The sequence below is a fragment of the Apteryx mantelli genome, chromosome Z (genome assembly GCF_036417845.1).
Source record: "Apteryx mantelli isolate bAptMan1 chromosome Z, bAptMan1.hap1, whole genome shotgun sequence".
Lineage (NCBI taxonomy): Eukaryota > Metazoa > Chordata > Aves > Apterygiformes > Apterygidae > Apteryx > Apteryx mantelli.
The window spans coordinates 28,270,598-28,283,261 of record NC_090020.1 but is presented as its reverse complement, the minus strand read 5'-3'; the positions used below and the strand labels follow the sequence as shown (position 1 = coordinate 28,283,261).

General features: G+C 39.7%; 1 protein-coding gene across 1 annotated transcript in view; it reads right to left on the bottom strand.

Annotated features, from left to right (window-relative positions):
• Window positions 1-12,664, bottom strand: part of PCSK5 (proprotein convertase subtilisin/kexin type 5) — a 259,883-nt gene that overhangs the window by 172,845 nt on the left and 74,374 nt on the right. The window contains exons 4-5 of the mRNA XM_067315277.1: window positions 10,277-10,420; window positions 7,833-7,909 (exon numbers count right to left, since the gene is read on the bottom strand). Coding sequence (XP_067171378.1) covers window positions 7,833-7,909; window positions 10,277-10,420 — 221 coding nt within the window. The remainder of the gene's footprint in view (window positions 1-7,832; window positions 7,910-10,276; window positions 10,421-12,664) is intronic.

Below are 12,664 nucleotides of genomic sequence, written 5' to 3'. Positions count from 1 at the left end.
ACTGGGCTGGCTACAGTGAAGTCAGCTGGTAAAACCCATCACCAAACACACAGTGGATCCACTCTCTTCAACTTTTCTAATATCTGCAAGGTCTCAAAAGGGGACAGCACAGAGAAATGTATTTTCTCAGTCAAATTCTGCTCAGCAGTAGATCTTAAATATAAAACAACCTGAAACTAACCCACCATTATAGTGAATCAAAACTAGCCTAGTGTAGTTGTAGACTGTTGCCTCCGAAGTTCAAAACCTCAAAATACAGACACATACTTGTATGAAATACCAACCCCAGGAAACAAACCATCTGAGACCATCTGACTTTCCATAAAAAAAAAGAATTCAGAAAAGTGAAAATCACAAATTAGTAACTGTCAAGGCTTACATCACTTCTGTTGTTGACTTTGAATTGAAAGGGAAGATCTGACTCACTGTTATCAATTATTTACATAAAAGAACTCGAAGTAGTTGCATAACACTTCAGAATGTCATTTTATTTGTGAGCTCATTGTCTGGTACTTCAGTAATTAGAAACAGGGGAAAAGCTTTCCTGTCATGTCGTGGTTAAACATTTGCGAACATGAGAGTTTTATAAATTCTAAAAGGGAATAGTGCTGCTCCTCAAACACCAAGTATTCAGTGAGATACACTGCTCACTAACCAACACCAAGGTAATGAAAAAGGGCTTTTTTTTTCCTTCTGTGAACAACTGGAATTCTGGCAGAAGTTTGTTTTTGTTTATTCCTCTGTTGTTTGACTTCTCTCGATTTCAGTGACTATTCAAAGAAATATCTTTCCTTTGGCTCTCAAAAAATTATAACTCAAACCACTTGTGGACTTTGGAGGGGATTATGTAATGCAGTGCAACAACATAATGAGCAGATCAGAAGAGTTTACTAAAAAGACAATTTTTGGCAGTTTGACAAAACTTTTGTTAGGATGATTTGTACTGTCGATGTTGGAACCTGGATCAAAAGGCTACTGAATGAGCCCTGTCGTCCAATGAATCTTTCATTGTTTTGTCAAAGTGAAAAGCTCTAACAAGGGACTGACCTTAAAGACCACTGATGAGAGTGCTTGTCGGGGATGAGTGAATCAGCCTGACAAAGAAGGCCTCTCCGCTATCCCAGCTAATTGTCCTCAGTTACCAGCAATTCTGGGGTCCCCCTTACAATTTCTCTTGAAGTTTTGAATGATCACACTGACTGAGGCAGCATCAACATTCCAAAACATCAACATTTTGCTTGTTTTCTGTCCTGTTTTAGTGCAGAACTTTTTGCCTCTTCCTATAGGTTAAAAACCTGTTTTAGAATAAAAGTAAAATATAATCAAAAACACAGGGTGGTGGGGCTTCTTGAACTATGTTTCTACAAGATTTTTCTTTCATGAGAAGAAAGTTTTCCTCCCCAAAAGCTTTACAGACATTCATCAAGCCTCTCAGTTCTTCCCTAAGGGAAACAAAGGATATATGAAGATTACCCCGAGGTACAGCCATCTAGAAGAACAGGCACGTTCATTTGGTAACAGTGTACAGGGACTCTAAGTAACAGTTAAAAACAGGAAATGAAGAAAAATAAGCTCCAAACGAATCTGTAAAGAAAATCTATTTCAGCACAGCATGATTTTGCAAGTTGAGCTTTAAGACAAGGTTTATCTCCCTTATTTTTACAGTTACTACAGTGGGACCTTTAACTACAACAACTGGCAAGAACATGGCTCTAATATCTCCATGCTGCATCATGCCCCTAGACACTTTTTTGGGTCACTAGATGATAATTAACTTGGATACTAGCTAGTGAATCACTAACACCGCTCCTTGTAAAATGTGGCAATCGAGCTGAATACTGACACGGCCTGAACCTCACTTCATTATTAACATCTGCTAAAACTGCAGCACAATGGGATATGGTCATAAGGGCAATGAGTTTAAAACCGGAACAGCACCAAAACACGATAAATCAGGATTGCAATCTTTGACTGCTGCTTCTCTACCAATTGCCTCTATCTTAACTGGCTGCCCAGTTCAGGGCCTGCTTTTCATAAATGAACACTTCACCACTTCACAGAAAACAACCATAAAATCTGCAATTTCCTAACAATCCTCAGCAAAGTCCCTTAAGTTTGCAGAGAAGCTGACACATGCTAGACACCTGCCATTGGGTCACTGGCAGGAGGAATTAAGCATGACATGCTCAGGGTAAATGTGTTTTACAGGGCACCGCATCACTACAGATACCGTTAAGTAAATTCCCTCTGCTAATTATTTTCTTGTCATGGGGGAAATTTATCTATCACAGATGCTTCACTGACATCTGACAGAACACACTCTGTCAGACGACGCTGTCACCAAATCTGTTGGGTTTTAAGCCTCTGGAGTCTGGAGAAAGTCTAGAGGAAGAGTTGGGGTTTAGGAAAAGAGCCGACACTAAGAACAGAGATTCCCTCTGACACAGGTCGACACCTCAGTCCAGCTTGTCTCCAGAGTTTGACTCCCTCCCATAACTTAAGCACTGGCTTTCTCAGCCCCTCACCATAGGTGAAAGCCTCAGGATTTACACTTCAGCCCCACAAGGGAGCCTTGAGCAGGCATAAGCAAAAATCAGTGACAAGTCTAAAACAATTGCTAGTCTTTTTTTGTTGTGAATAGACATCTGACAGCAGAATTGGTCTCTACCCAAAAGATAAAGCACAAGATGGCACAACAATGCTTTGCAATCCAACTTACTTTCCCTTCAGTTTTGTCCTCAATACATGATACACCAATTTCAAAGCAATAGCAACAGCTGCATACTGGCAATCAAAATGCAGAAACTATATATACAGATACTCCAGCTGTTAGTGCTCCTTTCTGTAATGCTGATACAAGAGGAAGTTTTCTGATCTTTCAGGCCGGCAATGAGAGACTTCAGGCTCCCTGTCTCTGCCTGTGCTCAGTTATTCTGAGACCTGCTCTGAATAGTGACATGGCAAAGTCATGCAGCTTCCTACTTTTATTTTACTGACCATCCAGGAGGCAACAGAAGCTGATCTGCCTGTTAAATATCTAATACCCATTCTGATTAAATGACTTAAGACATATTAGAGGTCTTCTTCATAATCAGCTTGTGTAAACTAGCAGTTTGTTGGAAGAAAATTAAGCCCTTGGCATTTTATTGAGCAACTGCATTAATATGACTGATAAAGGAAAGTCATAACAGATTGGAATGGATGTATTGGTCTGCCATTGAAAAACAATGTCATTATGTGGGATGGAGTAGCATTGAAACTCATTAGCTAATCATCCTTTTTGCCATTGTGACATAATATATAAAACTGTCCAGATATTGGAAAGTCTAGACATTAGGAAGTCAAGGAGTAGCTTGTGTTTCTTAGGAATTTTGAACAGCAAAAAATCTCTGATTTCAAAAATTCTTGTTTCACAAGTCCTATTGAAAAATAATTTAGAAGGTTATTAAAGTAACAGTTATTAGTGCAATGGAATGCATCATTGAAAAATGTGAGGGAGCATCCAGAGGAGTAGCTCTGTACCTCCAAAACAGAAATGATAGGCTTACTTTTACTTTTTCTTAAGTAAGTATAGTAAGAACTCCATCAAAGTCAACTGGTATTATTTAAAGGAGTTTTTAAAAACATCCTCTCTTTTAAAAAGTGCCAGAATGAAACCTAAGCTCTGAAATATCAGTCCCTAGAAACTTCTCATGAAACAGAAAAACATCTTTTTGTCTAGTCCAAATAAAAACACATTTAATGTTACGAATATTTCTGTTTAATTTCTGAGGCTATTCAACGGGTAGGGTATAACTCAGAAAGCCCATCTGCGTTCTGTCTAAAGACTGAGAATGCAAAGTTGTTTTAACATAGATGTTTACAGGTAACGGTGAAATAACAGAAAAAGAATTAAGTAGCAGCACTCAGCAGTAAACCAAAACAAGATGCTTTGCATAGCAGGAATGACTTCATCCACAGCTGACTGCCGACTTTAGCCTCTGAGCAAAAGGAAGTTCTAGTATAGGCCTGTACCATTTACAAGCTTCATGATTTGCTGCCAATTTGTAGAAACCAAAGTAAACTTCTGGCAGGATTCCTACATACCATAGTAGTTAAAGAAACTATCGTCCCACCCTGGTTTTGACTACAAGGCTTGAAAGATTAATCTAATGTTTCTTTCTGCCCTCCTATTCTCTTTAGCTAAGAGAAGATTTAATTTAAAACTTTAAAAATATAATTCTGTAAAGTGGCACTCTGGTTATCTACAGTCTCTTCACAAACCCACAGTTAATTCTTTCTCATTCCTTTTTCCTTACCAATAAGCCTCAGCAACAGAAAGCCTTCACTATTAATTAAAAGCAAAAAGCTAGCAAACAGACCCAGTACCCTGATGTTTCACAGCTGTGTGTAAAGCTGCACAGAGACACCTGCTTATTTTTACAGCATTTCTTTTCACTCTTTATCATCCCACCCCTTAAATATGGTTTATAAAATGAGGAAGAATAAACCAGATCATTTTGTGAAACATGACCGCATTTGTACATCCCACCTTTACTGGAAGATACAAGTCATCATTATGCAATGTTGTCTAATTGCTATAGCAGGAAGCAGGAATCAACTAAATTGATCTTGCATGTTACAAAGTCTTACTCTGTAAAGTAAGGCTTTCAGAGCATTCCCTGGTTGTGGTTACCTCAACTTTCAGGCACAACTTGAGATATCTAGTGCCAAATGATCACATATACTGGACAATCAGAACTTCTGCTAAGATTTTGAAAGATATGTTGGACATATAAAAATATAGATGCGCTGCTAGTAAGTCTTTTTAATGCTTATGTAGTCATTTAATTTCTGTTGAGTCTAGTAGGAGTTAGAGAAGGAAGGGCTACAGCCACAAAATGTTCACTCTACTGAAGTGCTGCTTACCAGGCTTGGTATATCTGCAAATCCAAAATACTGAGCCTTTATGCAGAGGCTGGGCTGCCGAGTAAGCCTATGCTTAAAGCCCTTCCATGTTCCAGGTTACCTGCATGTCCAAATGCAGGCTCTGGGCTGAGGCTCTAGTCCAGACCTCCTGACAATGCCAGAGAAGGGCAGCCGAGCTCCCGGCTGAGCTCCCTACCACCACATCCCACCTCGGGGCCCTGGAGAACAAGGCAGTGGGAGTATTCACTTCCGAGGCAGTATAGGAAAATTCAAAGCCTGAAGAGATATATGAACCTGTCCAGTTTTATATCCTATATCTATCTCTAACTATCAATAAGAGGGAAGATGGTCTCCTTTTTGGGACATGTTTTGTGAGAAAGCAATGGCTTCAGTACCCAGCTAAAGGCAAAAGTTCAGCTGGAGACATGTGGCTCCTCACAGCACCAAACAAAGAGGGTGAATCCCTCAAATTTTCTCACCTCACGAAGAGGGCAAATCCCTCACCTGAACTGGGAGACCTCCAACTGTACCCTGGCCACACCGCAACTCCAAGAACAGGAATGTCTTCACACAGATGAGCAAGGATGTGTCCCCAAAGCCTACTGGCGAAAATACAAGCACCTAATTTCAAGTCAGGCCTGCTGCTGAAGTAGTCAGTCGTGCATAAGTTAGGTGTTGCAGCATGCAGACTGGCCAGGCCTCTATACTCAAGGCTATAAATGATTTATGTTCCTAAGTACCTACTTCATTTTCAGCGGATTAGTATGTTTAAAACCTTAGCTAGTAGTCCTGTGACATCTCATAAGCCAAATCAAAGTTTTCTCTTAATGGGCACCAATTTTTAGCACATTTACTGATTCTGAGCTTTTTATACCAGTTATTGGCTATCTCTAAAACTGAGATAACCAAAGTAAATGAAATTCCTCAACTGTAAGAAAAGTAAAATATTTTTTGAAAAGAGCAAGAATTGATATACTTTTTTATTCATTTTTCTTTTTCAATGAACAGAATCTTGGGAATATTTCCTAACAACTTCAGCACAGCATTAGCATTTTCCTTATAGGTACATGGGTCTGAAATTCTTGGCTCGTCACTAACTTAACTGAGTCAGTGTGGCAACTGGCTCTTCCACCATTTGTTCTATATCAGTGTTTTCCTTCTGCTAAAAGTTACGCTAGCCTATATGTGCAGCATGTTTACGCATTTCGAAGTAAAGGATTTTACTGAATCTCTTTTTACTCTCTCATTGTATTCTTGCTTTGGGAGATTTCTAGTAAAGAAGAAGCAGACATGATTCAGTAAACTGAGCTTCTGTATGAAAATAGAATGAGAAAGATATGCCTCATGGGCAAAAGGGGAGAGAAGAAATAGTTCTTGCATGTGCTTGTTTCTAGACAGAAATATTTGGCAGCACATAAACAGCATCAAATAGGAACAAGTGAATAAGAACATATGCTAAGATTGCAACCCCAAATAAATAAACTATTATTATTATTCCAATTAATATCAGCATAATATATTTTTATGTTAAACAATATTTCTAATCATCACAACTTAGATATGTGTGTGTGTATGTATATGTATTTATATAGTTTTTTTAAGAGCTAAATCCTTACATAGTTCTCATCCTGGCCTACCAACACTTAACCAGAACCAGGCTGACTGACCAAGTAAGTATTTGGCAGAATTCACCTCAGTTTTCATGGTTGTTTCACCATATGGCTGAAGGTAGCTGTGACAGCTCCCTGAGAATCACTGTAGGACAGGGAAGCTATATGTAACAGGCAGCTACGTGTAACGTGGTTCCGATCTTCAGCCTGTTCATGTATTTTTCCTGCTATTATGCAGAAAGTATTGACAAAGAGTGTATTCTCCTATCTAAACATGGTCCAAGGTTGGTCCAATTGGTTTCTCCAGTTAAGCCGATGTTGAGTTTTGTTGTTGACTTCCAACTGAATTTGCTCAGACCAGCTGTAGTCTTCTGGAGAAAGTTTGGGGGATCATAGGGCAGCAAGAACACTAATCCAAAATCATTTGAGTGTGTAAAGCAAAACGTTTCATCTCTTTTTGTTTCTCTTCTGCAGCCAAGTAATACTCAATGCTTTCCCTGATAAAAGAAACCTCAGCAAAACAAAATGCACAGATAGCATTTTGACAACTAGCTGGATTTTTCCTCCTCTAATACAAGTACCAAGTTTAAAAATTTAACTGATAAGTAACTGCCCTCAGATACCCATGGCCTGCTTTCTGAGTTGAGGTGGCCCTCCCCAGCGTTTCTGCCAGCCTTCACCATAATACGTCCAAAGAAGAGCAGGGTTGGAATGACAAATACCAGGACGCTGTACCCTGATGCAGAAATACAGCACTCATACAGATATATTTAACCAGGCATCAGCCACGGACATTATAAACAGAAAGAACTGCAATTTCTGGGTTCTATATGGTGTCTAGTAAACCTCAGTATATAAAATCTCCATTAGAGTCTAAAATAGATGGCTAGAGAGTAAAATCTTCATTAACTTGCATACTTCTTCAAAATGCCAAGTCTATAAAGCTTGAGAGTCAGAAGCTAAGTCAGTTTTCACACATAATGCATACAACACTCCATAACTCATTGAGACAACACCTAGAAAAGGTAAATCACCCCCTTTATTATGCATCCCAAAGGGATTGAAAATGGTTCATTTCACATGCCCAGAACTTTCAAACTAATTTTTATGTATTCTCAGATGTCTCTAAATGCATTCAAAGAATACGTATCATGCACTGTGCGTGGGAGAGACATAAATACATATTTCACAGAGATTTAAATGCAGATCACACTGATTTATGAAGATTCAAGTTTCCTAGATTTTTATAGCAGAACTGGTATGTTCTACTTGAAGAACTGCACTGAAAATGTCATGAATGTCATAGTGCCTTACTTGTTCTCGTTGCTGGCATCATACCGAGGCATGGGGTCAAAATCATTTCCATTGACATCAAAACTGGCCTGCGAATCCTGTAGCCAACAGGACAAAGAAAACCAGTTTTTTATTAATTAGTCATTGACTCATGTGACCTATACATTCTTCAGCAGGTTTCTACAAGAGCGTAATTAGGTTAACTAACATTCCTGCAGTTTTATGATGGTCTCATTTTTTAGGAAAGGATTATATATTTAATAATTAAAGGATTTACACATTTTATTTCATTTTTGGAAAAGGGAGGAGGATAACAAATGCCCTAAAAAAGCATAGTTCCAATATCTGTGAGTAAGCAGAAAAAGGTGTTTTATTAAGCCAAGAGACTATATTCTTTCTAAGAAACTTGGAAATTAAGAGTGTTCATTCTCAAAATCAGGATTTTGCTACATGTTTCAAGATTCAAGAAATTATCTACAAGATGATGACTGAAATTGCAGTCATAGCTTCAAGGAACACAAATAATACCATTTTCCTAATAATATTTTTATTAAAATATAGCTTGAAATGCAACTTAAACTACATTCCCATTTGGAAATAAAAGGTATCTCTCAAAACATCCCCTCATTTATCTGAGTGTATAACTGTTTCAAATATATGCAAAATATTTGCGTATTTTTGCTCCATATTTTATATTTACCAAGATTCTCAGAGCTGAAAATAGTTTATAGAGCAAATAGCTGCTGGTTTGTATGGCTCCCATTAATTGATGTGGTAGTGTGTGGTGTGTTGACATGGCAAGCAGTTCTTTTTAATCTCTTCTTTGTTCAAAACCAGTTACCACATCAACCTCAAATATTCCTGTTTGCAGCCACACCAGCAATAATCCAACATATAGAAGGCATTTGTCATCAAACAAGCAATGTGTATTGCTCTGGGGGAATTCCTTGTTGGCACAAGGAAAAGGAGAGAGGAGGTGGTAAGGGAATAAATAGCTGCTTTAAATTCAGTGGAAGGACAGTATTGGGATGAAGTGACATCTGATACAGTCTGGGTCATTCAATGAGGACGTAAAAGTATATTTGGTTTGTTTAAATGACTTCAGAAATTAAAATGAAAGAAGTGGCATTAAGATCAAACTAGGCATATGTTGACGAATGAGGCAATATCCTGTCATTTGTGCTTATGCAGTCCTCCTCATGTACGTTAAAGCTGAGTTCCACATGCAGGATGGGGAAAGATACAGATATAAGTGTGGCTAACTTAAAATAAATGACTTTAGAACTGTGGACACAACTGTAGTTTTGATGGGTTGTTAATGATGTTATCATCCTCCTCATCTCTTGAATGCTCTATCGAGATGTGTCGAGATGACACAAAGCCTGTGCTCAGCATAGGTCTCTTTAACAAGATCTACACCTCTTACGGCCTGAAGGCATATACTTGTTCTGTGTTGGTCATCTTCACCAGTCTGACAGTCCAAATATATTTGTTTTCTTACGTCCTCTGAAGATACAGCTTGCGCATTTCATTTCAGAGAATAATAAGGTCCTCAAGGTCACTGCTTTTAGGTAATGCCTATTCTTGAAGCATGGGAATAATCACTCCAGCAAAGTACAGCCCTGACATTCTAAACAGCTTCAAAGTGTGACGCTAAATCAAGAAATCACTCACTAGTGAGGCAGCCTCTGCTTATGTTATGCAGTCCTTCCAAGATATATTAAACCAATCATTTAAATGTGATGAACCACAAGCAAACAGAAACCTTCTGAGGCTATATGAAACATATGGTAAACAAAGGAGACAGTTCTATTACAAATTGGGAGGGGACTCACTGCAGTTAACAGAGATTTACTAGAAAGTCCCCAAAACATTCTACACTCATTCTTGACTGAGTGACTCACAACAAGTCGTGTCTTTTCCCTTTAATATCATTTCTAGCAATAAGATAAATAACTTTAAAAATAAATAAGTAGGAAGGAATGCCTAAAATTACAGCATTTTGAGAAAATCTGCTGTCTTGCTAGCTAAATATATTGGCCAAAAATGGACTTCAGCTGCATGCATTAACTCAAAAGCAGTGTATTCCATTCCTAAATTCTGAGATTTGTTCAGAGTGTGTGGATATTAAGTAAAATAATTACAGAGAAGAGAAAGAACTTCAGATGATTGGCTCCAGCTCTTCAGAAATGCAGGACTCGCATACGAAAGGCATCCAGATATTAAAGACATTCAGACTGCATATAGTCTTAAAAGAACACAGATTACCAAAAGTTGTCTGCTTTTCTCCTGGAAGAATGTCTTCTTCCCATTGGTGTTACCATTCAACGAAATCCTCGTATGAGCCCCCTCCTCCCCTCCCCGCTCTTTCTCCAGTACCTAGAACATGTTCATCTCTCTATCAGCAGCAGATTTATTGCAGAGTATATATAAAGCAGCAAATCTGGACTACTGTGGAGACTCACATAATTCTGCATCAAGTCTGGATGGTTTCTTTCAATGCCGTCATCCAGGATGGTGACCACAACATTCTTTCCAGTGTAGCCTCTCTTCCAAGCACCTACTATATTCATATCTGATTGGCAATGATGGGTGTTATCACTGCAGTGCTAGAGAGAAAAGAAGAAATAAAAGTGTTGGATGTTGCAGATTACTGAACAGTGCGTGGCTGAGATATTAGCCTATTCACATTAACATTACCATTTAAATTAGCAGATGAGCATACTGACTTGAATAGCAACCATACAAGATCAACATCTACATTTAGAAATATATGCATAATTAAAAAAGAAATGCTAAATTAAATGAAAATTGCTAGATCTGCTTATTTCTCTGTCAGATTACTCTTCATGTTAAGCAACACAAAAGGGAAGTGTTCAGCCACACTGAACCACTAGAAGCCCTGTGTAAAATAAAGCAACTATTCCTGACTGTTAAGCACTCTCATTTTATATGTGCATTTGAATTATTTGAATTTTTTCTGAAAAACAAACCATATGTGGATAAAAGTAGACAAATGCCTGCACTGAAACGGCTATGGAAACAAAACCTGCTTTTTGGAGCTTATGTGCTGTATAATTTCTTGACAGAATGTCTGGAAACTAATCCAGATTCATTTCTATCTACAAAAGAAGGCTTTTGGCAGGTTTTGTGCAATATCAGCAGGAGATGAGCAGCAGTTGAGAACCTGTAACCAAAACAGCACTCTGAAAAACTTGCAGCTTGAGGTGTCTGACGAATTGTGGATAGCTACATTGTGAACAACCTGGAGTACAACTTTCCGAGCAACCAAGAACGGTGTAGGGAAGAAAGAAAGTTTAGGGTACGTTAAAATTGAAAGCCGCTTCCTTGACATGAATGCAGCCAGTTCATATGATGAAATCTGGCTTGCCATGGCAATGAGACATGACCCTTTGGGTATTCGTATGCCCCATTAGCAACTCCCTGACCCACAGGCAAAGCCGTCCCCGTAAAAGAGATCCAACCAGCCCCTCACCAGCGCTGCTTTTCTCCAGCTCTTCTAGTCTCCGCCAGAGCAACAGGCAAAAAAGAGGGGTGGGGGGGAAGGGGGAGAGCAGAGAGTGGGAAGGAGGAGAAAGAAATGAAAAAAAAAAAAAAAGAAATACTTGAAACTTGTATCATAGCAACAGCGGCCGCGTGAGCACGCTCAGCATTCACTCCCCCTGCCCCACAGCCTTGTACCCCCATCCCGGGGTAATGTTTTAGCAGCCTGCACATTGTGCGTCGTGGGAATACATTCAGAGAGATGCATTTTGCCTCGATTTAGTCCATCCCTCTCCTCCTGAATGTAAGCACTTGGAAGGCAACCATTAGCCATATTTGGTGCAAATCTGACCGACATCAAGATTACTATCAAATTGTACTTTTCCTCCTCCTTTGTCTCCCATTCACACTCCTGTACTTTCATATACAAACCAGAGGATTTAAGTGGCTGCCTGCTGTCACCTAAATCAAAACTACATTCTTAGGTACTATACATATGTACATAGTATATAGTCACTCTTACTCTCTTTCCCTGTGTGTATAAGTCTATGAATATGTGTGTGTGTGTGTGTGTGTGTGTGTGTGTGTGTATACACACTCAAAGGCATTTGAAATACACTCCAAGGAATGTATAGGCCTGACTCAATTTTTTTTGTTTTGTATGTTGCTTGGAAATGTTTGCACTGCCGGTTTTATGAGACTGACCATCCACTAAACTTGTCCTCTGCACACTGAATGCAACAGTTGCACATGCGAGGCTTTCTAATGTACAAACAACAGGGGTAAATGTGGGTAGTGTTTCCAGATCCCTTTGCATTTTTCAAAGATGCTACTGAATTAATCGGCAGAAAACACCTGCAAGAGAGGTGAATACCACTATTCAGTTTGCCGGTGTGAAGACATGGAGACGGCAAGGTGCGAGGCCCTGCCCTCGCTGCAGAGGAAGCCCAAGAGCCGGGATGGGCAGCCAGGCTCCCGGCACTGAGCTCCAGGGCTGACGCCAGGACTGCCCTGCCGTACCGCAGCAATCGCACCCCCTGGGCGCCCCTGTGCTTCAGGGGTGGCTCCAAGGCCAGCAACAAAATCAAAGGATGTTCCTGCTGGTTTCGGGGCAAAGCCAGGGTGGAAAGCCCTTGCACATTGCCATTCCTCTCCGACACGGACTTTCCCTTTGAATGTGTCAACTGGAGTGGATCACTCTGATTCCTACTGATCCTCACATGTCCTGACGAAGCGGTGGAGTCAGCAGGGCCACTGCATTGTCCCTTCGTCTCTGAACACACAGTAACCCACCAGCGGCTTTGCTGCCTCTCTTGCCCTCTCAGGGCACTAGCCAGTTGCTTTGCATC